The 27,495-nt window shown below is 45.6% G+C and overlaps 2 protein-coding genes and 1 pseudogene across 2 annotated transcripts in view; 1 reads left to right on the top strand and 2 right to left on the bottom strand.

Moving 5' to 3' along the window:
• The window catches only part of LOC119394131 (PTB domain-containing engulfment adapter protein 1), a 137,760-nt gene that overhangs the window by 1,837 nt on the left and 108,428 nt on the right, over positions 1–27,495 (bottom strand). The window lies entirely within an intron of this gene.
• The window catches only part of LOC119394132 (uncharacterized), an 81,725-nt gene continuing 54,896 nt past the window's right edge, over positions 667–27,495 (bottom strand). Inside the window, exons 13-23 of the mRNA XM_049416013.1 lie at positions 27,218–27,368; positions 26,515–26,596; positions 24,938–26,083; positions 23,862–24,074; positions 22,880–23,035; positions 20,755–20,857; positions 20,099–20,230; positions 19,883–19,969; positions 19,154–19,252; positions 18,073–18,128; positions 667–736 (exon numbers count right to left, since the gene is read on the bottom strand). Of these exons, the coding sequence (XP_049271970.1) occupies positions 18,098–18,128; positions 19,154–19,252; positions 19,883–19,969; positions 20,099–20,230; positions 20,755–20,857; positions 22,880–23,035; positions 23,862–24,074; positions 24,938–26,083; positions 26,515–26,596; positions 27,218–27,368 (2,200 nt within the window). The 3' untranslated portion in view covers positions 667–736; positions 18,073–18,097. The remainder of the gene's footprint in view (positions 737–18,072; positions 18,129–19,153; positions 19,253–19,882; positions 19,970–20,098; positions 20,231–20,754; positions 20,858–22,879; positions 23,036–23,861; positions 24,075–24,937; positions 26,084–26,514; positions 26,597–27,217; positions 27,369–27,495) is intronic.
• Positions 11,997–16,374, top strand: LOC125758441 (uncharacterized protein K02A2.6-like; annotated as a pseudogene).

The raw sequence follows: 27,495 nt of genomic DNA on the forward strand, positions 1-27,495 counted from the left end.
GTCTTCTGGAGAACTGCGGAATGAAAATGTGCCGTAAAGCATCGACGCACGCGAACTCGCAGAGATTATGTGTGCCTCTCAAAACAAACACATCTAAAACAACGAAACAAAAGTAGGCTAGGGTGTATAATATGTGTGGTCCATACTCCGAACACACGGCTTGCTTCTGCCGTGTTGTGCCTTACTATAGTACGAGAAATGACAAAATTACATGGAAAAAATGAAGAAAACTCAGAGGAAATTCGAAATACAGCTTAAAACAGCTTCAATTAAAAAAAAACGAGCGGGGAACGATAACATTGCTGACTCAATTTTCACACTCATCAATTCAGGCAAGTGGCTTGCTTCCCAATGGGTCCAACTGTTCAAGAAGAAAGTCATCCTTTCCGAAGGAGAGTCCTCGGCTGAAACCATCCTGAAATGAGAGGCGATAATAGTACATATGATTTCCAAAACTGAGAAACTTGAAACTGCACTACGATCATACCTACGAGCGCTCCAAAACGCTCCCGAAATAGCACGACCAGCGTACCTATGTCTCAGAAAGCAGCGACACACACCTTCATTTCGTTAAGCCTGCGGTCAATTATGCCAATCGCGTTCTCCAGCTCCTGAGCTCCAAGATTATCCGAGAAGTCACCCATGCCGAAGGGGTCTTCCTCTTTCGTCGGCGAAAATGGTTCTGCACCGAAGAGGTCCTTGGAGGCGGCAACGCTGGATGGCATGTCTGTTGTACCTGCATTTGCCGCCAGAACACCAGCTGTGAAAAACCACTCGAGCCAAAAGAATGTGCAAGCTCTGCGGTTTTACGAGCCAAAACCACAAGACAATTACAAAGTGGACAACAGTACAGGACTGTCCGAATTGTATTTTGACTAGGCTTGTGCGAATAGTCAATTTTAGGTTCAAAGCAAATTTCAGACGAATAGTGATTTGGTCGAATAATTTCGAATTGAATTCGAATAGTATTTTTACATATTATAAAGAAAAATGAGCATATTTGTCATGACCCAACTAACCTGCACAATATTTTTTTTAATTGAAACAAGGCATGTGGAAATGTCATTCTTTTTGGTTAAAAGGAAGTGGAAGCAACTTTGAATAGTAGCAGGATTTCACTTTTAATAGAATGCAAGCAATGACCTGTAAAATATGTTAGCTTTTAAGATTTACTATACTTGGAGCATATAAGCCAGTATAAAGAGCTTTTAAACTTAAAAAATGATTAATCGATGAAGGGTTGTACGTTTATTTAACCTTGAAGTAAGGCTTCGCTGCAGTGCGGGTTTCCCCTGGAAAGCTGTATTCACGGTACAGCATCCTTCCACTGCAGTGAAATCACCTTTACAGGGGAGGGGTTACATGCGGATTAATATACACCTATTCGTTCATTTCGAATACTTCGAAATTTCCAATAATTTAAATTCGAATCGAAACGAATTCAAATACTGTGACATTCGTTCGAATATTGGAAGTGCTCAAATATTCGCACAAGCCTAATTTTGACCATTAGGGGTTCTTGAACAGGCACCTAAATCTAAATGCGGTACTCATGGAACGAAAAGTGACAAATTAGGCCCAAGTAATGCTTATACTTTCATTTCCACTATCTTCAGTTCATCTCCCATCGGCGTAATATTGACCCATACACTTGCATCAGAGCAAATAATCACTTTCAGTGGCCAAATCCACATAAACACGAAGCGATTATCTTGAGCAGTTGTACATACCAGTTGTTATCCTTGACGTTTTGATGTCGCATTTCAATCCATGAACAATGTACACAGTGTTTTTTGCATTTCACCCACTACGAAATGCGGTCATTATGGCTGGCAATTGAACCCGCAACCTTGTGCTTTCATCAAATGAATCCAACAGACAATTAGGCCAATGAGAGGGCAAAGGGCACATTAATTGTTGTCTTTAACTCTGAGTGTAGTAATAATGGCACAAATTGAAATGAATTAAAATGGACAAAAAACACCCTTTCCGTGGGTGGGATCTGAACCCGCAACCTTAAAATGACACTATAGTTGAAGACTACATTTAATGCCTCCTATGCGTTCCTTGGCCTAATTGTCTGTTGGACTCATTTGGTTATCTAACAAAGAAACGAGACCCTCGAAAAGACTGCAAAAGCGAGTCTTGTTACGACGCTCAAAATATCTCAGGATCTCGACAGAGAGCAAGTGGATGTCGTAATGGGGAAAATATAGGGGTGTGCGAATATAAAAATTTTCAAATACCGTATTTACTCGAATCTAACGCGCACCTTTTTTCCGGTAAAACGAGTCCAAAAATCGCATACGTGTTAGAATCGAGTACCAAAAAAAAAAAGAGAAACTCTCGTATTGCCATCGGCATTTCAAAATGGCCGCCTCCTACACGCCTTGGCTAGTGACCTAGAATAGGGGGAGTGTCCAAAGCGCTGGCTCCCGCGTGAGCCTTTTGCGGTGAACTCCCGCGCCGCGCTGCTGCTGCGCCGGAACCGTGGGCTTTCCGCTCTCGGGAAGCGCGCGGAAAGCGAGGGGCATCTGCTACGCGCTGTAGTTTTCTGCGCCGAGTTTCCACACAGGGCATTTTAAATCTACTTAACCTTTATAATGCAGTGCGAAATGGTGCTTATCCATCATTAAGCATTGTGTTAATGCTGGGGCAACAACAGAATGGAAAAAATCATGTGTCAAGCGGCGTCAGCGTGGCCTAGTTCCTGTCACAGAGTTTGAGAACGTTGGTGTGTGCGTAAAAACGAGCAAAACGAACACGCCACAAGCAAAGAACGAAAAAAAAAACTTATTCGCACGAGTAATCGGGCAATAGCATCACGCATGCAAGAATTAAGAGTAATAAAAAAAGTCAATTACACGCGCAGTCAGTTGAAATACTTACGCGCAGTTGACCGCTTCACACTACGAGCTTTTCACTCAGGGTCGCCAGTGGTTTGCTAGCCATATGCACACTGCTTTATTCGACAATTAATTAGCCTCCACTGGCACTTTATTATATACTGAGCACACCGGGAAGACGCAAGGGAAACAAAAAAAAAAGGAGTGGAGACGGTCATATGACCGCAACGCTGTTGGCTTATTTGTGCTTCTGAGCTAGCGTACAACAAGGCTCACCGTGCGCAAACATTTTTGCCCGCAGATGCGTGTAATCAAAAGACAAAAGACGCGAGCACGCCTTTTTTGTCCCGCAGGCGCGTGTAATCAGCTGCTCTGAGCTCAGAATCACGTTTGTTTTCGGGCAATCGCTTGTTACATGAAGTGACGCATACACGACGTTGCACTGTTATCATTTCATTTACTTTGGTTTGTCCAGTTTTTTTTTTTTTATGGCTAAAGCCTTGGATGCCTCATCAAACACGAAAATTGACCGTCGGCGTCCCACGTCGCCAACACGAGTGATGCGCGAAATCATCACGCGATGGCGTCACAGATTGACAAAACCTGTGACGTCACTATGACGTCATTTAACGTGACGTCTTATGATGACGCCAGCATAGAGTTTCCTACAATACTTACTAGAGGGAACTCTGGCACTACTGTCTATGGGAGCTGCAATGCATCGCGCTTCAGCCAGCATGGGAATCGTGGGTAGTACACGGATATGTCTAAACTTCATTCTTTCGGCACCGTTTGGCTCCGCATCGCCTGCATCCGCTTTGTCGCAAAACGAAGTTCAGCAAAAATCAGCAGTTTCACTTCACCACTTTAACTTCTGTAGGCTCACCGATTCAAATCTGGTCACGAAGTTCACAATGATCCATTCTTTTATCCGAAAGAAAACCAAAACACAGCAATAAACAAAGCCACAAGTGCGTTCGAAGCCCACAAGCACGAAGACTAGGCAAATCCGTGTACTACCCATCATTCCCATGGTGGCTGAACGATCGCAGCGCCAGAGTTCCCTCTAGGTCATTTTAGGAAACTCTATGGACGCCAGCACATGACATGGTCGCTTTGCATTGCCTCCGTGATTGGTGGCCAATCACGGAGGCAATGTAAAAGCAGGCAAGCTGCAGAAAGCTTGCAATGCCTTCGATCCTGTAGGCACTCTGAAACCATGTTATGTGCAGAAAGCTTCGGGAGAGGGAGGATCAATGCACTGACTGAAGAAACAGAAGAAGATAGCATTCGTTTTCGAGACGTCTCAGGCAAATGCGTAAGGGACCCTGCTTTGTTTTCATGCATTTTGGCATACATTTTACCTAGGCGGTCAGTTGTTCAAAATGTATGAGTAAGTCTTACGTGTTGACATCGGTATTAGTGCCAACCACGTTTTTATCACCAGATGGAGACAAATCGCCAGACCACACATCGCCAGAATTATTTCTGGCCGGAGAAAATGGGGTTGCACGCCACACGTCATATTATTATTATTGTTAGTCGTTACGCAAATGCCAAGCATGTCAATTTAGTGATGCCATGACCTATCGGTCATGTTGGGCATACATTAGTGCCCCTCCATGCAAATTTTCGTGTATATCAAGTGAATGAGACGCGAGTTATGCGTGTAATTTTTTGCTTTCGGTACTGCGGCCACGCCGATGGACACATTCGGCTTCGCATGAAAAGGCTTGAAACAACAGAGCGCGGGAGGCAGCCTTGTAAAACAAATCGAACGCAAAAAATAAAAAAAAAGGATATCAAGGGTGCAAACGCGTTAGCAAGAGCTACCCATTTACTACGTGCATATCTGCTACGTTCTCTTGGTTATCTCCATTTTATTCTCTCCTGCAGCAAGTTTACGTTCGTCATTCCACACCAAAGTAAATTAAGCGCCTTCTCTCACGATGAAGTGCACGCTGAATGTGGTCCTCAAACAGCTGCGTAAGTGTAGACCACTGAGGTGACGAACCAGCTGAAAGGAAATATACAAAATCCCCGTTTCTCAACGCCCAAACGCATTCTCTGTGCGATGAGTCACTGCAGTATTATGTTGCAGTGGCGCAGTATTAAATATTGCACGAATTCCCACAATTTTAGCTAATAGCGGCCAAAATATCAGGCGCGGAGCAGACGCTTGCCGCTGTGGCGCGGCTTCCGCCGCGGAGAAAGTCCACGGGTCCGGCACGGCAGCACCGTGGCGTGGGAGTTCACCGCAAAAGGCCCTCGCTCCTCCCATGTATTCGCGCGGCGCTTTGGACACTCCCCCTATTCTAGGTCACTCTAGCCTTGGCCACGCCTTGGCCATTTCTGCCATTATTGTTTCAGTTCGGTACGTGTGCTGAGGAGATTGTCATCCCGTTCTGCGTTCGCATCGACGGCATGGAAGTGCTGACTCCAAATACTCGACGAGTGCACCACATTGCAGCATTTAAAAGAATAGTTTACATGTGCCGAGACGGCCGGAAGTCGGGCCGCATCGCGGTCGTTCGGAGTTCCCGCAACGTGCGTGCGAGACTGGCGCAAATAGAAGCAGAAGATTTTTTACAGCAAAGCTTCACGAAAAGGTTTCAGTGGACCAAGGCAGGGCCGGTTTCCCGAAATCGAAGAGTGTTGACAGCGACAAGGAGTTGTCCGACAGCGACGAGGACTGATCCATTACGCGACTCGTATCGCCGCCGTAGTGGTGACAGTTTTAGCGGCAAGGCCAGCTTTTTGACTGTGTTTTACTTTTTTGAAACTTTAGTTCTTTAAAACCCAAATACTTGTTCTTCTGAATGTGCAAAGTTTGACTCCTATGGACTTTTTTGTTCTTTTCTCTCACGAAAAAATGGGTGCGCGTTAAAATCCATGTATTACTTTTTTTTTTTTTGTCGCCAAAAACGGGTACGCGTTACTATCGAGGGCGCGGTGGAATCGAGTAAATACGGTACGAATCAAATACGAATACATAGCTGCAAATGCAAACCGAGTAGCGAAAAATCATGAGAGGTAATTTTTTTTTCCACCAGTAATCTTTTATTTTACTACATATTTATGTTGAAAACAGTACACTTGTATGCTATCAGCACAAAATCTGTTTATTGCACAAAAAAATATTTGTACTTGCCAGGAAGTGCATGACTGCTATATTTAGTGGAGCTTGTGACTTAATGGCTTAGGCTCAATTCACATGTTGAACAAACTTTCTCTTTCCTTTTCTTTGTGTGGTAGCACTGTATTAGAAAAACAAACAACCAAGAAAAAGCTTTTGCACCCGCCTTGGTGGCTTGCGACTGTGGCGTCATACTAGTGAGTACAAGGGCGCTGGTTTGATTCCTTCACAGCTGCATTATGAAGAGGTCAGATGTAACAGTGCCCATTAAAGAACCCCAGGTGGTCACAACTGATCAGGATTCTCCCACTATCATCGTCATATCAGAACTTAATGTTTTTGTTATTCTTATATACACTTTCGCCCCTGTTATCACCGTTCGACACTAAGGCAAACGGGAGTATTGCGGCGTCTATCAGCCACACAACGATCATCATCGGGGTTGCTTGCCTTTCCTTTCTCGAAAACTGTGTGCTGGCTACTTTCCTATCATGAACGCAATGTAACGCTGAGAGCCACTAGAGTTGGTGACAGAGAAGCACCAGGCACACGGTGATAACGCAAGGAAAGCCCGCGAGATAGGTGACATTGTTGGCTGGCAAGAAGACTCTCCGAATATGCTTTTTTTTGTTGGCGTTTACGGAGCCGCAACTCCTGTTCAAAATGCGGTGTCGGCGACGAGTGCGTTATTTCGCCACTTCGGGGACCATTTTTGTGCACTCGTTGCTGCCGGCAGTAAACTGACGCTGGCGAGAGCGAGATAGGCGAGATCGCACTAACGCTACACCCGGGTGTGATGCATGTTCGATGGATTCTAAAGGCGCGCGCTGTCAGGAACGCAGCGTAACTTTGCTGTACATTCATCGCCTGACGTGTGCCACAGCTACCTAGAAAGAAATATATGTGATGACGCCAATGATGCCACAGTAAAGGTTACCAAAAGTGCCCACTACTGGCGTTACCATCGAATGATTTCGGAACTATGCCAAGTATAGTGGCTGACATCGCGACACAGCGGACGGACGATTTATGTGGCTTTCGTCGATGCTTGCGCATACGTTTGAACGGTGACCCGTTACCAAGCGTCCCTTGTTAGTTGTGCGTAGCGCGTCACCTGCTAAGCTAACCAATTAAGTGCCGGGTCGTTTGCTGTAATGTATGCGTGCGTTTGTCCGTGCACAGCGCGATTTCTCCGCGCTCAGAAAGCACCGGACCGAACAAAAGTGTGCCGAGTACATTCTCAGGCCAATGCGGCGACGGCGAGCTGCTTTCATTTCTGCAAGCGACACGCACTTACGGTAATTGAAGCAGTCCCGCACAAGGGTGCAGCAGCGAACGGCGCGTTTGGGTTCTCACCTGTTCTTAAAAGCGTGCAGTACACTTACACCAGCTGCAACAGCGCTAGACCACACGCACTGCCGAGCAGGCAGTTCATGATCGTTGATAGGTTTGTTGGATTCGTTGCAAAGAAGTGCCGCGGCGCGTTCGTCGGTAGCCGTCGTCCCTGTGTATTTCCGATGCTTATCCATGTGGGCATCACCGCACTCGCACCGAGGTCGTAGTAATCACTGGTCGACCGTTCATGCGCTTACCGTAAAGCGCAAAATTGGAAGTTCTTTTCAGTAATATATACGACCGAATATTTGAAAAGATCGAATATTCGAGTCCCTTCGAATATTTGAAACTTCTCGAATGCACGCTTTTCGAATCGAATACGAATATTGCAAATGGAATATTTGAAACTTTCCAATATTCGCACACCTCAGCGAATAGTAAATTTTAGGTTCGAAGCGAATAGCGATTTGGACGAAAAATTTCAAATCGAGTTCGAATAGTATAATATCACATATTATAAGGAAAAATAGCATATTTGTCATGACCCAACTAAGCTGCACGATGTCTTTTTTTAATTGAAACAAGGCATGTGCAAATGTCATTCTTTTTGATTCAGAGGAAGTGGAAGCAACTTTGAATAGTAGCAGGATTTGACTTTCGGTAGAATGCAAGTGATAACCTGTAAAATATGTCACGTTTTAAAATTTGCTATACTTAGAGCATATAAGCTGGTAAAACAAGCTTTTAAACTTAAAAAATGATGAATCAATGCAAGGGTAATATGTTCATTTAACCTTAAAGTGGGGCTTCGCGGCAGTGCGGATTTTCCCTGGAAAGGTGCATTCACGGCGTAGCGCCCCTCCACTGCAGTGAAAGCACCTTTACAGGGGAGGGGGGTTACATGCGGACTAATATACCCCTACTCGTTCATTTCAAACACTTCAAAATTTAGAATAATTTAAATTCGTTTCGGATATTCGCACAAGCTTACATCTAGCTTCAAGCGCATTTTTGGTAGAACTACTGCTTTCAATTTATCTGCTGTGCCTCATGCCAAAGCTCACTGGAATGGTCTTTCCGATGAAATCATCTCGATAATGATCGTAAATTATTTTGTGAACGTCTGTGTGCTTCTTAATCTGCCTTTTATTGCATTGCTGCTAGGCTTGTGCATTCTGTGTTTTTGTTGTTTCGCTCAGCCACTGTAATAGCTGTGTTAACGAATACAGTTAACAGTTACAGTTAATACAGTTAGGCGCCCGTGTCTGTCTGTTCGTGTCTTCGCTTCGTCCCCGTCTTCTTTGCGTCATTACAGTTTTTCCCTCAAACTAATACAGTAGCCACTGTGTTAGACTTATTTTTTAGTTGTTTCCATTGTACTCCACTGCTCACTGTTACAATGCCCCTCTTACTCAATGTCAAACAGGGCCTGTAAGGTGTTTCCTAAATAAATAAAAACAAATCAAGACGTGACAATGCGTCCACATCATGAGTACCGAAAATGGTTTGTAGGAAAAAGTATGATAATAAAATAGTAAGTAGGGCACTCTTGATAGTTAATTCTTTCTTATAGTATTTAGCTTTCATTTTAATGTGGCAAAAATTCTAGTTGAAAATGCTGTCATTGCTCCTTTAAAACGTGTCAATCACCTATAACATACACAGCAGTTGCTCTCAGAAACTGTCTGTTCTATCAGAGTATGTGTAAACCTAGCAACAAAAATTTCAGTAAATCCATGACATTAGTCAGAATGCATGACTTCATTGAAACTACACCTTCACGTTAAAATTTACTGTTAATGTGGAAACATTTTATTGTGAACAGCAGTCAATGAACTAGCAAATGTGGCTGATCTTAAATGTTCTGCATGCTATGGCTCAAGCAGAATACGCAAAGAAAACAATGTCCAAACGGGCATATCTCGGATCAAGTGAACAGTATTGTGTTTGCAAGTGGAACAGTGTAACCGTGTTCATGGCTGTATTGCTGCTTATGCTTGAAAATACTTGCACTGGGTGCCAACAAATACCTGCCTTTTGCCATCCCACTGTGATGTCTGAAATGCTAAACAGCCCCTAAACCAGCCCCAACATTTTTGTACACATTGCAAATAAACTTGCGTCACCTGCACAGAATGCCATGATGATTTTTGCCAAATGCAGCTGTGCCACAAGCTGTGAAAATGACAAGAAACAACCCCATCACTGGTGTAGCCGGGAGGAGGGGGGGGTTCAAACCACCCTCCCCCGAATTTTTTCAATTTTGCATGTGTATATATACATGCACACATACAAACACGCACGAACATACGTAAAGGGTGGTTACACCCCCCCTTCCCCCCCTGAAAAAAATTTATGGCTACGCCCGGGACTCCATCCTCCTTTCCTGGATTTTCTAGTGCACCCACTACTCGTGATATCAACTGGACACCCCTAATGATGTCGCCTGGGGCAAACACTGTCGATTGGTTGACCTACGAGCTCTGATTTATCTGCTGTCCTTCGTGCAGTCAGCTGTACGCCTGCTCTTCCTCGTTGTAGTGCTTGCTCATTTGCGCACAAGTGCAGCATGTTTCAAATTACGATTTGCTATGTCCCATCCCCCGCATTTCAAGTGAATGTGTTCTCTAATGGATTTGCGTTCAGCAGTGCGACTTAGGGAGAAGCACAGAACATGTGTAATTTGGCAGCATGGCAACACAGCCCAAACTGTTCGCCGTGCTGCCAACATGTTGTGGCAGCCACACAGTAAAATGGTGAATCTGCTACAGGGGAGTGGTCAATATGGCTACGCTATGGCATCTCCGCCAGCTTCACCACCACTGACTGCCTACTGTTGATATCAACGCTTGGCCTTCTTTCCTGTTTGCTTCGAAGCTGTAGTGGATGGTGCCACAAATCACCACTGCTTACAAGACACCGTTGTTACCCCATTTCACGTTTCCCTCCCAATAATTTCACACGGAGGAACTACGCGGATGATCACAGCGCCATCGGCTGCGATGCAAACACGGCCAAGCCAGTTCACCGTGCCCAGTCGTAGCCACGCTCTAGCTCAACCAAATTTGTGCAGGAACTCATGGTGCTCAACGTTTAGCAGTGGATATCACTTTTCATAGAATGTACAATTCATGTGTCACTTTATTCTAGCAGGCACTATTTCGTCTGCAATTGAAGCTGTAGGTGACCAACAGCGACGGCAATGCGAAGAAGCAGACCAGCCAGCCAATGCGCTCACACGGTCCTTGATCACTCTACAGGCCACTCTCCGGGTATGTGGCACACTGGCAGAACTGCCGCCGACTTTGGACACCTCACAGATGCCTCACACCTCGCACATTCACGATTCTGAAGGCTAGCACGTGGCGTCAGCTTGTGTGGAGCATTAGCCAGGATGGCGAGGCAGTGACAGCAAGCATCCCAAAAGCGCGGGGTTGTCGTTGGATGTCGACGGTGTTTTGAAACAAGAAAAATGCACAAAAATGCGCCATTTAGAGGAGTACAAAATGAAGAGCGGAGACCACCGGAGGAATGAGAAGCAAAAGAAAGAGAGAAATAAGCGGTGCCCGCATTGTGATTGCTGCTATAATGTCAGTTTAAAAAATTCTTGCAGCTGCCTGCTCATTGTAGGCTTGTACACAACCGATGCTTGTGCGATTGCATGCACATCCCATTATTTCAATCGGGCGCGCCTGTGCTTCACGAAACGCTTGCACGCGCAGAGGCGAGAGGGGTTGCGTGGGAGAGGGCACTGTGCCCCGCCCGTAGCCCTTTGCGCGCTGCTCCCTGGCTGAAGTCGAGATGCCCGGTTTCCCTCCTTGCCCTTTTCTGGAGACACTCCTCTCCAGTCCCCAAGGAATGCGCATCGGTTTCTTGGGGACCTTGTTTTCCTTCGAATTGGGGAACGGTCACAGACACAGCTCAATCGAGTCAGGAGCCATCCAGCCGCCGTCAACCCCTGTGCACCCCGGGCCTTTTGTGTGCGACTTACCACCTCAGGGTCGGAGTGCAAAGCCACGAGAGGCGAGTTCGAGCAATTATCACTCTCTCTCATGTGCTTGTTATTTGTGCTTTCCTGTAGTCGTGCAGAACTGCCCCGCCGCTTCGGTTTTGTATACATATTATTGTTGCGTATGGTGCCTCTCCGACACAATAAACTGTGTCCGACAAAGAACTCATCTGTGTTCCCACTGGCCTGAAATTCACCGCGGTCGTGACTCAACACCAACCACCGGTTAGGAGTCCAGCTCTAACTGTTAGGGCTGCTGCGTAGTGCTAGTGAGTGACGGCCCCTCCACTAGTGCACGGTGCAACCCAAAGACGAGACAGTTTCGCACGCATGGATCTGTATGTTAAATAGTAACCCTTATATGCTATATAACAAATTTTTTTTTACCTGGGGGTGGTTTAGGGGCCATTTAAGTCCCGATTCGTGTTATCAGCAGAAGAAAACTGGGCCACAACGAGGAGACAGACACTCGTGATCTCGGCATTTGTGGTGTCTCTACTTGCACAGTCTGCCTTCCTTGTGCTCTTTTTGCCGTCTGGCAAAAAGAGTGTGTTGTAGCGTGACGTCACATATCACTGCGCACCGTTCACGTGGTTCTGTGCGACCGTTCACGTGGTTCTGCACCTATATATGGTGCGCCTTCTAATAAACTTATCAGTCGCTTCTTGGTATGCTGTCTGCTGCTCACGTTATTACACTGGCGACGAGGGTGGGACCCGCCCCCTTGCACTAGCTCAGTACGGAGCAGGATTCCGGAAGGTCGGCGGTCGACAGCCACGGACCAGAACAACAGCAGCCATGGCCTGGGGCGTTTGAACTCGGCGGCGCTACCTTCGGCAAGACGCAACGCAGTCGTCGGGGAAAGCAACCCGATAAGTATACTGCACTTTTACTGAACAATGGCGCGACTAGGCAAGCTAGACGAGTTCGACGAGAAGGATCAGAATTTCGAGTCCTATCTGGAGCGTTTTGAGCACTTCGTCACCGCAAATGACATCAAAGAGGAAAAGAAGCTCGCAGTATTCTTGAGCCTGATAGGACCACGAACGTACGAGGTGCTCAAAAGTTTGGTAGTACCCGCGGTTCCTGGGGACAAGTCCTTTGAAGAGGTCACAGTGCTGTTGAAGAAACACTATAGCCCACAGTGCTCGGTCATTGCCGAACATTGCAAATTTAACAAGCGAGCACAAGAAGAGCAGGAAAGCATCGAGGACTTCATAGTGGCATTAAAGCATTTAGCAAGGAAGTGCGATTTCGGTCAGTTTCTGCAAGACGCGCTGCGAGACAGGATGGCATAAGACGCAAGGAAACGCAACTCGCCCTATTTGGTGAAGAAGATTTAACCTTCGAAAAGGCATGCAAGATAGCCCTGGACAGAGAGCAGGCTGCGCGACAGACAGCGTTACTTCATACAGAAGGCAAGGAAGCGGCTTTGGATGCCATGGCGATAAGAGGAAAAGAAAGCGAAAAGAAATGGAAGCTTCGGAAGTTCAAGGAAGCCAAGCGAGTTTGCGAAAGATGTGGCAAGGCTCATGCGGCTAGTGTTTGCTGGTATAAGAACGTGCAGTGTCACAGCTGTTCTCAAATCGGCCATCTACAGAAGATGTGTCCACGTAATCGCAGAGACCTCAACCGTGCAAACGTGGTGGACTGCTCTGATAGTGACTCTGAATTAGATGTTTACCATGTTATCAATACAGTGCGTTCTGGATATGAAGTGCAACTAAACGTAGAAGGGCGAGACCTCTGCATGCAGATTGATACGGGAGCAGCTGTAACACTAATTCCTGAGAGTGTGAGGCTGAACGCATTTCCTCACGTCAAGTGCGAGCCATCTCGAGTCACCCTAAAGACATACACAGGGGAACCTGTTCCAGTAAAGGGACAATGCAACGTTTCTGTTACGATGGGAAAACAGTTTTTGCGACTACCCGCTATTATCGTCAAGGATCACGGCAAGCAGCTGCCATTGCTGATGGGGCGAAGTTGGCTTGAGAGGCTCAGGCTTGACTGGAAAAGTGTGTTTGCTATGAATGTAAGCGACTCTCGCAAGGTAGAGGCGGTGAAAAAAAAGTTCCCAGGGGTGTTTGCCAAGCAACCCGGCAAAGTAAAAAGCTATCAAGCACGGATAGTTCTAAGCCAGAATTGTACACCTATTTTTGGCAAGGCCAGAAACGTCCCATTTGCGCTTCGAGATAAAGTGGAAGGCGAGCTAGAAAGGCTAGAGAAAGGCGGTGTTATTCGCCCTGTAAATCGGAGCGATTGGGCCACGCCAGTAGTCGTAATCCAAAAGAAAGATGGTTCACTAAGGTTGTGCGGGGACTACAAAGTCACCATTAATCCTGTGTTAAAGACCGACGGCTACCCATTGCCTAGACCGGAAGATTTGTTCTCTGCCCTAGCTGGCGGCAAAGTGTTTTGTGTGTTGGACCTTTCGGCCGCGTATCAGCAGATTCCGCTCACTGCCGAGTCCCGACCACTACTAACGATTAATACGCACAGGGGGCTGTTCGAGTTCCAGCGCTTACCATTTGGGGTAGCCAGCGCGCCAACTATTTTTCAGTCCTTCATGGATGAGGTGCTCAAAGGCATACCGCACGTGGGATGTTACATAGACGACGTCATCGTGTCGGGAAAAGACGTCGCCGACTGTCAAAAGACGTTGGAACTAGTCCTGCAGCGGCTTAGTGACTACAACGTGACACTGAAAGAGGAAAAGTGTCGTTTTTTTCAGAGCACTGTGACTTATCTCGGTCACACTGTGTGTGCCGAAGGTATCTATCCTACAGAAGAAAAGATAAAGGCGATCACAGAAGCGCCAGAGTCCACTTGCCAAACAGAGCTGAAGGCTTATCTAGGCATGCTAACCTTTTATGCAAAGTTCTTAAGTAACCTTGCCTGCGTGGCAGAGCCATTGTACCGTCTGTTGCGCAAGGGCGAAAAGTGGTCGTGGACACGGGAGTGTAGCGAAGCTTTTGCTTGTACGAAACTCTTACTTGTGAGGAGTAATGTGCTTACTTTTTACGATGTGGCGAAACCAATTGCTATGACATGTGATGCTTCGTCGTATGGATTGGGTGCTGTCATTTTTCATGAGACCGCAGAGGGACACGAAAGGCCAGTGGCATTTGCATCTAGAACACTTACAGCAGCAGAGAAATACTATGCTCAGTGCGAGCGCAAAGCATTAGCACTGATGTTCGGGTTAAAAAAATTCCACCGCTACTTGTATGGACGGGAGTTCACTCTTTATACAGATCATCAGCCGCTGCTCGGAATATTAGGCCACGACAAGCCAGTACCTGCGCTTGCTGCCGCTCGAATGCAAAGATGGGCAATTACACTGGCAGCATACCAATATAAACTAAAATACCGAAAAGGAAGAAATGTTGAAGTGGCTGACGCTCTGTCTCGGCTTCCACGGCCTATTGTAGCGACTGATGAACCTTCCGAGTGTCTCTTGCTATTTGACAGCATGCCCCTCAAAGCGGATGACGTGGCGCGATCCACACGACGTGATCCCACATTGTCTCGCGTGACGCACTTTATTCTAAATGGATGGCCTTCAGAGTACTCTGAAGCATTTAGACCATTTTATTCCCGGCGCGACGAGCTATCAGTAGAGCAAGAATGCATAACTTGGAGATCAAGGGTGATCATACCTGATAAGCTCCAGTTACAGGTCTTGCAGCTACTGCACGAGGACCACCCGGGAGCTAGTCACATGAAAGCGTTAGCAAGAAGCTTTGTGTGGTGGCCTGGCCTCGACCTTTCGGTGGAGAACTACGTTCGACAATGTCAGGTGTGTCAGGCCGTCCAAAGAGCTGCCTCACCGGTTCCTTTGCAACCATGGAATTATCCCACAAGGCCCTGGCAACGCGTGCACGTCGACTATGCTGTAAAGGGCTCTCAGGCGTTCTTGGTTCTCGTCGATGCGTTCTCGAAATGGATCGAGGTCTCGCCTATGTCATCCACTACTGCTAACAAAACCATTGAGAAGCTACGTAGTGTGTTTGCCGCGTATGGTCTGCCAGAGGTACTGGTGAGTGATAATGGACCGCAGTTCATTTCCGAAGAGTTCGCGACATTCTTGAGTGTAAACGGTGTAAGGCATGTCAAGACACCTCCGTATCACGCGGCTTCTAACGGAGCGGCCGAGCGTTTAGTGCAGACTACCAAACAAGCACTGTCAAAGCATGTCTTGCAGGACAAAGCTAGCCACCAGAAACACGCATTTCGGGAATGTTTGGACAGCTATCTAATGAGTTACAGGAATACTCCGCACAGTACCACTGGCCAGACTCCGGCAGAATTCTTTTTGAAAAGACAGCCGCGAGTAAAGCTATCATTGCTAAAACCAGATTTCGAGCTCTCGATGCGGGAGCAGCAGCAACGTACCAAAGTGCGAAAGGACATGTCGCGGGGGAGTTCTCGATGTTTTGCAGAGGGGGACACTGTGTGGGTGAAGACTGTGCGAGGTGAAACAGTGTCGTGGGAAGATGGTGTCGTGACACAGGTTATCAGTCCCGTAACCTATCTGGTGAAAGTGTCGCAGGCGGTGCGATTTACGCATGCGGACCACATCAGAGCCCGCCACGGAAGCCCGGATTCTTCAAGCTGTCCGCAGGCACAACCAGCTCCAACGGCATCCCAAGACACTACTCCGACGCTTCCCATGGCGTGTGGGCCAGTCGCCGGGTCGCCTCTCGCGAATCCATGCGCGACCGACACTTCGACGTCTGTTCTTCCGGAAACGGCATCGCCCACGGCCGGAACAGCTGCCTCCGGCTCGGCGGACCAGCCCGGTGCCGAAGACGCGCCACCGGCAGCCGAACTTCCAACTCTGCGTCGTAGAGCACGTGTACGACATGCCCCGAACAGATACCAGTCCAGTGACTTTCGAAAGTAATCTGAGGGGGAAGGAGTGTTGTAGCGTGACGTCACATATCACTGCGCACCCAGTGCGCGCATTCCTGTGCGACCGTTCACGTGGTTCTGCGCCTATATATGGTGCGCCTTCTAATAAACTTATCAGTCGCTTCTTGGTATGCTGTCTGCTGCTCACGTTATTACAGAGTGTTCATTACTCACTGCCTCGGCTATGAGTGGTGCTGGCTAACACTCCCAGGTATTACATGTGCGAAAATACTCAAACAAAGTGGACAGGGTAGTGCCTTCAACATAGCTCAATTGGTAGAGCATCGGACGCGTAATTCAAAAGTTGTGGGTTCAGATCCCACAGAGAGAAAGGGTGCTTTGTCATCCACTTTAATTAATTTCAATGTATGTCAAAATTACTGGAATACAATAAAGAAACAACAAATCATGATCCGTATGCTTTTCTTGGTGTTTGTCTGTTGGATTCATTTGGTTGTGTCTCACTATCGAAGCACAAGTTCATTTAAAAGTTTAGAACATAGACTAGCATATGCTGGCTGCATATGACTACCACAAGGGTGTGGAACGAACATATTGTATTCCTCAGGCAGATTTGACTTGGCGAAATCCTTGCACAACCTGAAGGTTCTGCCATGGATTGGGGTACTAATTCATTCAGAATGACCCGCAAAGTTAATCACAAGACACTGCTAACATTTAGACTGAATAGGCTTATTGTTCCTGTTTTTAGGACTGAAGCAGCTGCTGATAACGTTCACAAAAAGTAGACCCCATGGTAAGACTCTCCTTATAAGCTGCTCCATTTAGTTAGTTATTCTACGAATAACCATTAAGGGGGGACGTGGCAATGAAAACTATCTTTGTTATTTATGGAGATAAAGTGATGAAATTTGGCATGCAGATGTAATGTGTTGTGCTGGTATCATAACTGAAATCGGTTTTGAGCTATCTGTTGTAGTTTTTGAGTTACAGCACTTGATAGACTCTCATTGTCATCCCAAAATTAATTAATGAATTAGACATAAGTTCATCAAGATTTTCGCATAAGGATATTCACAAGGGCCCATTCTCTGCCGTAATGCTATTGGTTTATTTTTTAATGTTCAAATGAGCACACACAAAAATTTTTGAAATTTCTTGTACATATTGTCTTACTAACAACTTTTACAAAAAGCCAATTATAAAAATCTGTATAATGTGCAGACAAATATGGACAGCTTTACGGCACTCAGCGATGTCTCAGGATCTAAGCACAGAAAACGGAATGGTTATATCTTTATTTGCTGTCAAATGGCACAGGGATGACTGACAGCAACTGTTCAAAAAATTAAAGCTGAGAAAATGGAGCTCAAAGAAAATGAAGCTAAAAGCTAAGAAAATGGAACTCTGAAGGAAGCTGGTTTATTTTTCATTGGAGAAATGCAGCTTTGCGGCTATCTTGAGCTCTATCTGTCCTCTTTATGATGACAGCAATATGGTGGCACTGTGCCAAGGGAAAACTTTAGATTTGCATTTTCTAAATCCCAATTTTCTCATAGTTTTCGGTGACAGCGCACTAGTAAAATGCTTTTTTTTTCAACTTCTACTGCTTATTTTGGTCTAATATTTCACCATGACTTAAAACATGGTCTCAGGATTGCAGAAAAAAATAAATTGAAAAATTGAATAATTTGACCAAATTTACCATTCCCATTGCCACGTCCCCCCTTAAGTCATGCACATGAATGTAACTGGAGAGCTAGTAACACGTTATAGACACTAACATAGACCAACAAGACATTAAGTCAAGGCACAACGAGCACAAAAGCATGTTAGGTTAGGCCAGTAGAAGCAAAAGCATTAATTACCTCCAAGAAGAGGAGTGAAGCTCTCCTATCCTTCAAGGGCGCGCTCAGCATCGAATCTTTTGAGGGTTAGGGACAAAAACAATGCAGTTAGTCTCGACAATAAACAGGGATAGCACTGGTCAAGCAAAAGCTGATGGCTATCGTCTTGCCTATTGGCAATTGACTGCTGAACGCATGTGTTACACCTCAAGATGAACATGAGTAGCACTACAAAGGTCAATACATACATATTTACTGCATGCAGATGATACAACACTAATCACTTTGAAAGGTTAGGACACAAATTTTAGTAGAAAAACACAGAAGTTAATTACACAAACTGAATAAAAAATTTAAGAGGACAAGATGAATGTGCATGATGGCATGTCATAACAGTGAATCGTGCTTAAGCATGTGGTTGCCATCACATCAGTCAGTTTTCAAATGACACAGTTTGACTTTGTTGGTAGTGCTGGTCACGAATTCCGCCTCCTTATGCCTCATCGCTCCCCATTCTTTTTTATATTTTGTTTTTTGTAAGAGAAAGTATCAGACACTACATCACAAGTACATCTATAAACGGCATTAAAGGTAAAGCGAGCCGAATGAAATAAATTTCCAAGATCTCGACTCTAGCTCTGTTTAAAGTCTAACAGTTGCTCCATAACCTGTAGTGTACCATGCTGGCAACCAGCATGGCACATTTCACATACATATGTTCTTTCATACATCTTTAAGCTTTTGTACATTATTAAGCAATTAATCATAACACGAGTCTACGTTCAATCAATACAAAAGCTGCCTCTACTGAAGCTTTTTTTTTTCTTTTTATCCAAGTCTTTAGCAACTTTCAGTAATGACTACAGCCCAGCATATCAAAAAGCTGCCCAAGAAGCCAATCTAGCACTACCCGTTTTATTTTATTTCGGGACAAAGGTGGCAACGATATCTCCATTAGAAGAGGCTGAGCTTTGGACTGCAGAAGGTTTTCTTACACTAATAGTGAAGTTGTATAATGCAACTATACTGCACATAGGGTGTCATGCAGTTAATACAAAAATGGCATGCACAAGCCCAAGCTACGTGACACTGTCTCACTTACTGCTTCACTTTGTCAGGTATGCACACGTGGTCTAGTGGTACCACCCAAGACAACTCTTCGAGGCTATATACAAAACGCAGTTTCCTGCTAAACTTTGAGCTGAAAGAAAGTGTGAAAAATGAGGTGTTGCAGCACTCCAGCGTGGCGACTGCTAATGCATTAAAACAATCTCTCTTTCTCTCTCTCTCTCTCTCTACTGATAATCATATTTCATTGATATGAGCAGCTGTCTGGCCTACTTGTTTTGTACACATGTAGCCTTTTCGTTACAATGCGGGAGTGCTTACAGCGCAGATATTCGCAATGCTGATGTCTTTAGTCGTGACCAATCTACACACCAACTGGAATGCCAATGTATTTTGTCACATGCTTTGAGAGTAAATCAAAACCAAGCGTCTTTCGCGGCATTTATTCCCAAGTGCATAAGCCTTGTGAACACATGAACTATAGCATCGAGGATTGTAGCTACGTCAGCTACAGTCCAGGGCGCACTATCATTGAAATTAACCCGCATGGAGCAAAATATATCTGAATTAAACAGTGTTTGATGCCATTAAGTAACGCATATGCTTGCCAAGACCAGAGGACAAGTTCGACTGATACAATCTTCGCAATTAATAAGGGCTCAATTGGTGAAGTTTTGCTAACTACACTTATATTGTCTGTCATAAGCAATTTTCACAAATAATTGTATGTCTTCAAAAAGTAAAGATCAATGCCAGGGCTAACCTGATAAAAGGCCTAGTCATAATGACGATAGTCTTTAGCCAGAATGTGGGATGCACAAGATAAAGCCCCTTCAAGTTTTTCCGCAACCTGCAAAAAATGAAGATTCTTTGTTATGACACAGTGCAATTACCACAACTCTGCATTTATTCATCCTTCCATAAGTGCCTTGAACTTCAATTGAAAACAGAAAACAATAGAAAGAAGATAGGTGCTTGCCTTCTGTCAATCATTTGGTAGCAGCGCTTGAGCCAGCCAAAGCTGGGCATCTTGCTGAGCTCAGTGGCCCCATGAAGGTAAATCAGGACGTAGCTGTCAACCACGAGTTGGTCTAACGTAGACAAAACGTATCTGAAACAGAGTGGCATTTAGGACCAGTGACATAGGGGCCCAATGATGCGAGAAGGAAATTTATAGTTGCAACAAAAAGACAGGGCAGCTCAGTTTTGCTCTACAAAGCACTATGTTGCCTTAAGTGCCATGGCTTTCATGCTGTTATACCACTGTGGTTTGTTCTTAACATATCAATAAAGCTTGGAAATTTAGAGCATGAAAGTGCGACATGTGAAAATTCAATAGCAGCCACCAAAGGCAGCTCCAAATGTCAAGCCAACCACATCTTGCATCTTTTGTGTAGCAGTCAAGCAAAGCACTTGGAACTTCCAAGAGCGTAAATTTAAAAGGTAGCAGATTACGTCCATCAAACATATTGGCAACTTCAAAAGGCAGCAACTTAGTGCTCATGTTCGGTGGGTGCCCGTTAGGTGAAAGGGAAAGACTGTACCACGAAGCTACAAGGAAAACCATACGAATGTTCCAGAAAAATACTTTGCAATTAAAAAAAATTAATCAAGGAAGGCTTTATGACAACTCACAGGAACAGATTATCCATGACATAGTCGTAGTCTCTCCGGCACCGATCAGGCAGGTGACATGCGCTGAACACAATGATGGCTTGATGATCCTCCCCAAAGTAGCCTGAGAAAAACAACGAAACACAGTGCATGTTACAACAAGCGGCCATTGAATGTGGCTGGACTGTGCAAATAAAACATATCAGCACAAGCGTATCCATATGTGCACCTTTGCCATGCAAGCACTAGGGGGGTTCAAACCTCTCCCTCCCAAAAATACAGTCGAACACGGATATATCGAACCCACTATATCGAATTTTCGGCTATATCGAACTCGTAAATTATCCCCTTGAAAATCCTTTGTAAAAGTATGGAAATTCGCACGTTTATATCGAACGGTATTTTTACCCGCCATCGGATATATCGAACACCGCGCAAGCTGGAAGGTGCGCTTCGGCACTCGCTGCGCACCGCGACCTTCGCCCCCTTCGCAACACCGCGCCTCCACCGACACCCGAACGCTCGAAAAACATGAGGGCAATAAGGCTCGGACTGTACTCCTGTTGGGCGCGTTCTCCAACTTGCGGAATGGCTTTATTTTTTCTCTCTCTCTCTCTTTCTCATGCTTTCTCCGCGTTACGGTCGGCTCGGAGAGCACGAACGAAGGAGCCAGCGGCCTCCTCCTTTCGCCTTTTCTCTTTTTTCTTTTTAGAGCAGGAACGAAGGACCCGGCAGCCTCCTCTTTTCGCCTTTTTTTTTTTGTTGTTGTTGTTGCTGTTTTGTGAGTTTTGATCAGCCAACCACAGCTCGCGCCTCTCGTACATCGCTGCTGCCCTTGCAGGTAGCCCGGATAGCCATTGCCGCCATCGCGACTGATCACGAGCGCTTTGTTGGTGGAGTTCACTTCTGTGAGTTGTCACATACCACCGCATTCCTCTTTTGCGTGTGTGCTGGCAAAGGCGCTATGGACTGCTGGAATTCTCGACTTCTCGTGTAGCAATGGCCAGCGTCAAGAAGCGCAAGAACACAGTGGCCAACTACTTCCGGAAGGCAGGCTTCGTGACGGCGGAACTTGCGGAAACCGGTGAAGACGGCGACGAAGAGCGCATAGACGACATGTTTCGCAAGTTGTCGCCCCTCTTCCCGGCTGCCGTTCCACCCGAAGTATCTGCGGACGATTTCGTGGAAGCGGACTGCAATGTTCAGGCTGTTGCGAGCCTCGCTGACGAGGACATTGTAGCTGCGGTCGCAGGGACCCAGGATGCCCAGGCCGACAGCTCAAGTGGCGACGAAGATCGTCCGGAAGGCAGCGGCTACACGCGCGTACTCCGCCCCTGAGGTGGCGGCAGCGTTCGGCTTGATTTGCCATTATTGCGGCGACATGGAGGGAACCGGGCTGTCACACCTCCACCTCGATAAGATCCAGGCCAGCATCTTCAACTTCATTTCGAAGACGAAGAAGCAGGCCAAGATAAGCGATTTTTTTTTTCACGCAAATAAAACATTCTGTTGCATCGTGTGTGCAGAATTAGTTCTCATTCTTGAATGCGCCGATTGTAGGTGATCATCCGCCACTGGTAAGGTCTCGGGGCCTGTATTTTTTTATATCGAATTTTTCATATATCGAACTAATTCGCGATCCCCTTCGAGTTCGATATATCCGTGTTTGACTACATTGTTGACTATTGCATGTGTATATGTATCTACATGCACACATAGAAACACATGCACAAACATACAAGAAATGTGGTCGGACACCCCCCCCCCCCCCCCTCCGAACAAGATTTTTGGCTACGCCCCTGACTATAAGCATCTGCACCTACGAAGGAAGTGCTTTCCTGGCTATTTCACACCCTAGAGGCAGCAGGAACAAATTGTTTCTGCACTCTTAAAGCACACTGCTGGCTCCACTACACTCAAACCTCGATATAACGAACACGGATATAACAAATTATCGGTTATAACGAAGTAAATGAAGAACAGTCTTGTCAGAGACACAGTGTTGTGAATGCGCGTTTATAACAAATTTTCGGATATAACGAAGTTATTTTCGTGTCAGATGTGACTTCGTTATAACGAGGTTATAGTGTATTAGAATGTGACAGATACACAGAACACATCTTCATAGCACGAGGCACATGCATACCTCCATGCGATAGCACCTTCTTGTAGGGCTCAATCACCCTCATGTCAATCTTGCGCTCGACACCGCCCACGTTGCAAGTCTTCCAGCTTCTCTCCTCTGCGTACTCTTCTCGAGCAGACATCTCAGGAATTGAGTCACTCAGGGTCGAGTCATCTCCTGTTCGGGGCAGAAAACATTGGCGCATAAAACAGTGTGTGCACCAAAGGCAGGAAAACAAAAACGAGGTAATGGTACCACGAGAACAGAGAGACGTTAATTAGTGAGGTATTGGATGTTCTCTCAAAATAGAACAAGACAAGAATGATCGCATTGGTGAACCTTCGGCTAGTCTTCCTGTTAAACAAATAGGATATTTTTGTACAGCAATGTAATGAGTGATAAAGCTGTCCCCTTTTGTATGTTATAAAGTATATGCTAAAATAGAGTAACCAACTGCCAGTCATAGCTGTACTTCCACGTCTGTCTCCTCTTGTCTTGTTTTCATACACTGAATGAGTAACAACCTTATACTCGCCCACCCAATACACTAAATGTCCATAAAAAAGTGATATCATACGGTGGAACAACTCTAGACCATAAGCGGAATTTTAATGTCTTTCTCATTATTGTCAATTCCAACACATTTTGATTCGCACACAGACACAAAGACTAATCTATGCAGTGACCTAACTAGTCTAAACACAAACTCCACCTACAGTGCTTTCCAGCTCCATAAAAATTTATCTCTACTTTGACTAAATCATGGAGTTTAACATCCTAAAGCAGCACTGGCATTATCATAGCAAAAGGATTGGGAGTGGCCATGATGACCTCCTCTCCTTTAACATACACATAAATCGATGTACACGAAGTTCTACATTTGATCTCATTAAATGCAGTAGCTGTGGCTGGGAGTTAAGACCTCATGCTAAGTTAAGGCCTATCTCTATACAGCCTGCCAGACCCTCTATGTTTTCTCTCAATCCACACAAGCTGCACTCACTTCCCAGTACAGAGTCACCCAGTTCATCAGGAGTCTCGATGTCTGGCGTTGCCAGGTCGTCCGCAGGTGAGAAGACATCTCCATCACTCTTGTTGCTCATAGACGAGAGGCTCTTCTGGTCATCGTCAAGACCAATCTGGGCACGAAGGATGTCTGGGTTCACTTTAATCTTGCGCCTGCTCCTGTTAGCACCACTCAGGCTTGAGGGCCTCTCTGCAAGGGCGAACGATGTACACTGTTGTGAAGCGAGGCACAATGGTAGAGAAGGCACGCCACAATGTGCAGTTCAGAAAAACTGTGAAAAGGACAAGAAACTAAACAAAGAGGGGGAACAGCGACAGTAAGCAAGGTCATAGAATAAATGACATTTTTTTACAAGATTATGTTGTGCATATATTACAGATCCTCTGCTTTTGTTGCAATTTTTGTACGAAGGTCACACTTTTTTTGCTTACATCTTTCAATGAATAATTGGCATCTCAGCTTCCCTGATCTCTCCAGAACAGAAATAAACCACCACCACTGTATGCTTACTTCACCGTATGAGGAGTGAGTAGCTACAGATACATAGACTAGTAAATTACTGGGTTTATGAAATTAAGAGATCAGGACAAATCAGGCATACTGACGCATTTCATTGAATGATGTAAACGGGCAAATGCAACCACGCTGAACAATGTAAATGGAAACAAAGCAGCAAGCATGATTTTTTAACTAAAGGTTAGAATAAAATGTAAGTCACTGTAGAACACATAAACACCATTACCTTGATCACCAATTGTTGCAGTTAGGTCTACTCCGTATGAAATCTAACAATGTACCCAGAGCCAGAAATGAACTCAAGGGATTGCAGCAGCAAGGACCTCAACAAACACATATCCTTGGGAAGCATGCACAGCACCCAAAAGCAGCACATAAGCGGTAAACACCAGCCTCTATTTCAGGACGACCGGACGCTGCAAACTGGACAGCTGCACACAAACTAGTGGGAGTGGAGAAAAAGTAAGGGTGTTAGTAGCTGCATGGCAAAGAAAAGCGTGTTAGTGACGACTGACGTAAAACAGTGACCCACAAACCTGCTGGGGCACTGTAGTCATCTTCCTGCTGCATTTCTTCAGAAACAAGCTCGGGTGGAGAGTCCAGAGCAGTTACAGCAGCAACGCTGCCGTTCAAGGGTTGTTCTGGAAGGGCCATGACCGGCAGTTCTGGATCTGAGCGGGCAGGGTTCACCTTGACTTCTTCCTCCTCCCGAGAGAGGTCAGCCGGCAGTGACGACAAACTACGAGACGAGTCGGTCACGAATCTGTTTGTGTTTCCAGTACCGGGAAGCATATCTAGCTTTTTCAGGACGGACTCCTCAACGTCTATCCTCTTCAAGGAGTGGAAGATCTCGGCCACCGGAACGTCGTGGGTGTCGCCACCCCCGCGGTGAGATAGACTCTTCTTTTCGAGGCTCGCCGTCTTGTTGCCGTTGCTGCGGAGGCTAAAGCTACTGTCCTCCTCGTAAGCAACAACTACAATGTCCCTCGAGTCGTCCGCAAACGGCTCTAAGTTTGGCACTATCACTTTCTTCTCCCGACTATGACAACCGCTGCCGTTCCTCAGGCTCCCTCCCGCCATTTCCACAACGGCCTCTAAGATGTTGTCGTCTATGAAGCTGGAGTACGACACATAGTTGTTGACGATCTCGTCCACTTCTTTTGGGGTCAGTAGGTCCTGTAGCCGGCCGCTCAGAACGTAGCCATCTTTGATTTTCGCCTCGTCGAAGCAACTCCTAATCTTGGCGACAAGGTCTTCGTCCGGCAATTCCCCGGAAGCCTTCTCCTCGAAAAGAAAAGAGTTGCCGTTCTCCAAGGGAGGAGGCAGGTTGTGTAGATTAATGCGGGCCACGTCGTCTGAATACTGCTCGGCTGCAGGGTCTAGCGAAGTCTTGCTCGCGTTGGGCGTCGAGTGTCTGACCAGGGCATAGGAGTCGTCGTCGTGCGACGAAAAACCTAAGCTCGGTATTGACACAGGCTCAGCTTCGTTGTCGGCCTCAAACTCGGGACTGGATGAGCAACTTGCGAGGGGAGCCGACACGGGTGACTTTTCTAAATTCGGAACGGCCAGTCTCCCACTCAGGAGGCTGTCCTCGTAGTATTCTTCCAGCTCCGAAGCCAGGCTCAAAGGCTGGCTCAACTCAAGGTTGCTTACATGGGCTGGTGTTGGGGAACAGGAAGATGCTGTGTCATCACAAAGCATTTAGGAAGATTATTCGCAATACTGGTGCAATAACAAACATCATGCACTGCAATAACCTGATTACTCAAAACACAAGTGTTGTCAATCATTCCGAACATAACATTTTATCTCAAGAGATACAAACAAATACACGTCATAGATAGAACGAAGTAATATACTCAACTATGTTAAATACAGTTGCTCCGTCAAAATACCGATGCTGTGGACACTAATTTTGTTTTATATTCATCTCTGAAAACATGTGATACCATAACGTGAACTGTAGCTTTCATTAACCCAAGTTGTGAAATATGAATACAAATATAGTTTTCTACAACACATATTGAAAATTTCTGGATCCATGCGATTGAGGTACAGCTCTGACAGCTTGACATGGGCGACAACAGTAATATACAAAATAAATTGTGAATACCTCTTCGAGCTTCAGAAATTGACGTGTGGTCTCCTCTAGACAAAACTTCATCATCTGTTTCATCTTCACCACAGGTGGAACCCTAGATAAAAAAAATTAATTAGCAAAAGCGTATTGAAATAATGTCAGGTGTTCGCTAAAAATATGGATAATTTCCATGACAAATGCAAAAGATTCATTGTTGAAAATTTATACTGCCATTATGATTCGGTGACTACCTGGTTTATCAGAATTATACTTAATTTTTATTGAAGACCAAATAATAGCGATATTAAAACAACTAATATCTTCAGTTGCCAGTATGCATCCAACACTCGTCATATATGTATAGATATTTCTTTTACATTCAGGACCTCTCCCAATTATAGTGGTGTGAATTACAGACGAAAAAGGTGGACTGTACTTTGTGAGAGAGAGCTCACAGCTGTATTGACACACTATAAAATTTTTTTACCCATGTTAAACCATCCCGGTCCGGAACTTAAAATTCCAACAAAATCTGAACTTTTGCCGAAATGTCACCAGTTCATTTACACTGTGCACAGTAACTGGATGAAATTCTGTGCATTCTGAGGTTCTGGGAATAATTCACCCAAACTAATTTGAACAGTCTCATTTAAAACCAATCACCCGAATAAAAAAACAAAAAAACTTCGAAGTAAATAAAATAATTTTGGGGGATCAAAGAGGGGACAGTGCTCACAGTTTTCCTCTGCGCAGACCTCAGGTGTGGGCTGTCAGGGAAGTCCACCGTCTGGGCTCGGTAGAGGAAGGCGGCTTGACTAGGTACATCGGCCTCAACCGCTGCACTGAAGCTTTCATCGTTCACCTTTTCTGTGCCTCTGCAAGAAACCCTGCTGATTGTCAGCTGCTTAACCAAGACATTTGCACGATGCATTACAACCTGTGAATGACTCAAGTAAGAAGGCAGCATTAAAGGGGCCCTGCAACACTTTTACAAGTACACTCAAACCTCATTAT

This window comes from Rhipicephalus sanguineus, chromosome 5 (genome assembly GCF_013339695.2).
Source record: "Rhipicephalus sanguineus isolate Rsan-2018 chromosome 5, BIME_Rsan_1.4, whole genome shotgun sequence".
NCBI lineage: Eukaryota > Metazoa > Arthropoda > Arachnida > Ixodida > Ixodidae > Rhipicephalus > Rhipicephalus sanguineus.